We start from the raw sequence: 3,037 nt of genomic DNA on the forward strand, positions 1-3,037 counted from the left end.
GCCATGTCGTTGTATAGGTAATGGAGTCTGATTTCAGATGCAGAAAATGCCAAGGACAGTGCCTTTCCATTATATCTATAACCAATTTTTGGAAAAACCTCAAGGGAAAAACCACAGCAGATTTTTAGAGTTCTGGTGATTTCTTCTCTCTGACCTCAGCACAAATTCCCACATAAACCAAGGACTGGCTGATGAATCAATAAATGAAAAGAAGTGCTTCTGTTATGTGTGGCTCATCACATTGCTCTTTCTTGCAGTTCCCAAAGTGGCTGGGATCCATTAGAGACTGAAGTGGCAGAAACCACTGTCAGCTGTGGTCTCCACTTCTTGGAGCAGAAGCCAAGAGAGAGCAGTCTGAATATGTCTCATTCACACATCAGGTTGCTATTGTGGTCGTTTTCATGTTGCCACCAGAGCAACTGCTTGTGTTTTTATCCGTGGGTTGATTTTAGAGATCAGGTCAGCTTCTGCTTCTTGACTGGGTGGGGTCGTGGGTACGGGGTATAACAGATCCAAGCTTTCTCCGCCAAGGTTAAGAGTGGCTTAGACAAGGGGGGAGTTCCACTGAGGTGGACCCCCTGATTAATCAGTTTGCCAATGAGGAAGTTCCCCCATCAGCAAAAAAGGGAAAAAAGACTCAAGTTCTCCCCTTCTTTTTCTTTTTCCAGTTGAAGACCAGCCTTTGGAGGTTTCCAAAGTAGATGGTGCATCTCCCTTGGACGGACTGCATGAAGTAACATTCTGCAAATTGCTGTCAGAGGTCCTAAGAACACAAATCCATCTGGTTTCCATTCCTCGCTGTTGAATGGCGTTTGCTTCAGCAGCCCACTGAGGGCTCTTTTCCTCGGAATTCTGAACTTGTAACTAGGAATCAGAGCTGGGAAGATGCTGAGTTCCATCAAGTGTGTGTTGGTGGGAGATTCTGCTGTGGGGAAAACCTCTCTGTTAGTGCGCTTCACCTCAGAGACCTTCCCAGAGGCCTACAAGCCCACAGTGTATGAAAATACAGGTGTAGACGTCTTCATGGATGGCATCCAGATCAGCCTGGGCCTCTGGGACACAGCTGGCAATGATGCCTTCAGGAGTATCCGCCCTCTGTCCTACCAGCAGGCAGACGTGGTGCTGATGTGCTACTCCGTGGCCAACCATAACTCCTTCCTGAACCTGAAGAACAAGTGGATTGGTGAAGTCAGGAGCAACCTGCCCTGCACCCCCGTGCTGGTGGTGGCCACCCAGACTGACCAGCGGGAGGTGGGGCCCCACAGGGCTTCCTGCGTCAGCGCCATAGAAGGAAAGAGACTGGCCCAGGAGGTGAGAGCCAAGGGCTACCTGGAGTGCTCAGCCCTCAGCAACCGGGGGGTACAGCAGGTATTTGAGTGTGCCGTCCGGACTGCCATCAACCAGGCCAGGAGACGCAACAGAAGGAGGTTCTTCTCCGTTAACGAGTGCAAGATCCTCTAAACCCCAAAGACTCCACCCAGCAGTCACTTACCGCAAAGACTAACTGGCACAGGGAGAGCAGGCAAGCCAGCAAGCGTCGATGCTCCTTCTGGGCACGGCCTGAACAGCCTGAAACAGCACGAGCAGCAGCAGGAAAGCTTTCGGATACAGTTGTTGATGAGACTTGGCTACTGGATGTTTTTACGAAATACACTCTACCAAAGAACTCTTTGCCCAGTACAGTTAGAAGATCCCTTGGGAAACTGTAATGAATATTCCATCTTCGATTACAAAACCAAAGTGGTCTCCATAATTTTGGATAATGAAGTGAGTTTTCCAAAGAATTCCATATTTAAAGACTCATTGTATTTAAATAATAACAAAATAAATAGCACTGGTATATAATTAGTTTTCACACTTGGGAAGTCTTTTCCTACCTACTGACAAACACAAATTGATGTATGAGTGAAACGACCTTATAGGGCCCTGCCATATGTTTGTAGTGTTGGTATTTTCATCTGAAGTAGTAATTTTGTTGAAACCACTTGCCAGCTAGATTTTATTAGGTAATCAAATTTTAAAATTACTGTAAACTGATCCTTGCAATTAATTTTCCACCCACTTGTTATTCAGAGTTGTATATAAAATACAGTTCAATGACATAAGATACTTTAATACTGCCTAATGATTTTAAACAGCTATCATTATATGTCTCTGTAATTATTTTTTTTAAAAAGCGCTTTTCTTATGGTTTTGCCTTTCACCCAAAGAACTCCAGTTGTGTACTAAGTATTCTTCTGTCATTCACCAAAACAGATTGAAGGAAAACCTCTCAGGTAGAGAATCAGACTGCTCGCGGTGATAGCAGCAGAACTTGGAACAGACGAGAGGAAGTCTTACTTTCATTTCAGAGACCGCTGCACTCTGCCTGCTTCTTCTGACACCGGGGTTCCTAGCTGGTTGTAGGTCTTGTGAAAGAGCAGGCTCAAAGTCTATATAATTGTGATTTAGCAAATTTGTTATTTGAGCTCTAAACTGAGCTGGCATGGCAACATAATTCATTAATTTTAGGACCTAATCAGAATAATTGGGATGGTGTCTACATGTATATGTACGTATTTAAGGGAAAAAGGGGAATTTATAGCTTTTACTATTTCATGAATATGAAACACCTGAGTGGAAAAAAAATCACAAATTCCCAGCACAGGGAACAGGAAAACTATACAGCAATTGCTTAGATAATAAAAATTTCTCAAAGGAAATACTGAATCAATAGGGACATCCCTCCAACCCCCAACCACCATTCTGTCTAATAGCTTAAAAGCAATGGTATTGACCATCTGTGAAAGCTGAGAACAGAGGACTCTGTAACTTAAGAAATCGTGAAGGCTGGAACCCAAGTGTTTCATTTACTCACCTAATCAAAACCTATAACTACTCTGAACCACGTTTATGGAAGTACATCATTGGTTTGGTGTAACCTGCCACTACACACCAGTGGTAAGGCAGTTGGCATAAATGACTATGATCAGACCTATGTTGACATAACCAAACTAATTTTTCAGTTTCCTTAGGTGGTCAGTTCTTTATAGCTATA

The 3,037-nt window shown here is 43.8% G+C and overlaps 1 protein-coding gene across 1 annotated transcript; it reads left to right on the plus strand.

Moving 5' to 3' along the window:
• Positions 1-882: 882 nt before the first annotated feature.
• On the plus strand, positions 883-1,461 carry RHOH (ras homolog family member H; the record flags this gene model as incomplete). Its single annotated transcript, XM_079704206.1, has 1 exon — positions 883-1,461. The coding sequence occupies exon 1, from the start codon at positions 886-888 to the stop codon at positions 1,459-1,461; it is 576 nt and encodes a 191-aa protein (XP_079560332.1). The 5' UTR covers positions 883-885.
• Between the last annotated feature and the right edge of the window lie 1,576 nt (positions 1,462-3,037).

This window comes from Hyperoodon ampullatus, assembly GCF_949752795.1.
Source record: "Hyperoodon ampullatus genome assembly, chromosome: 1".
NCBI classification, from domain to species: Eukaryota; Metazoa; Chordata; class Mammalia; order Artiodactyla; family Ziphiidae; genus Hyperoodon; species Hyperoodon ampullatus.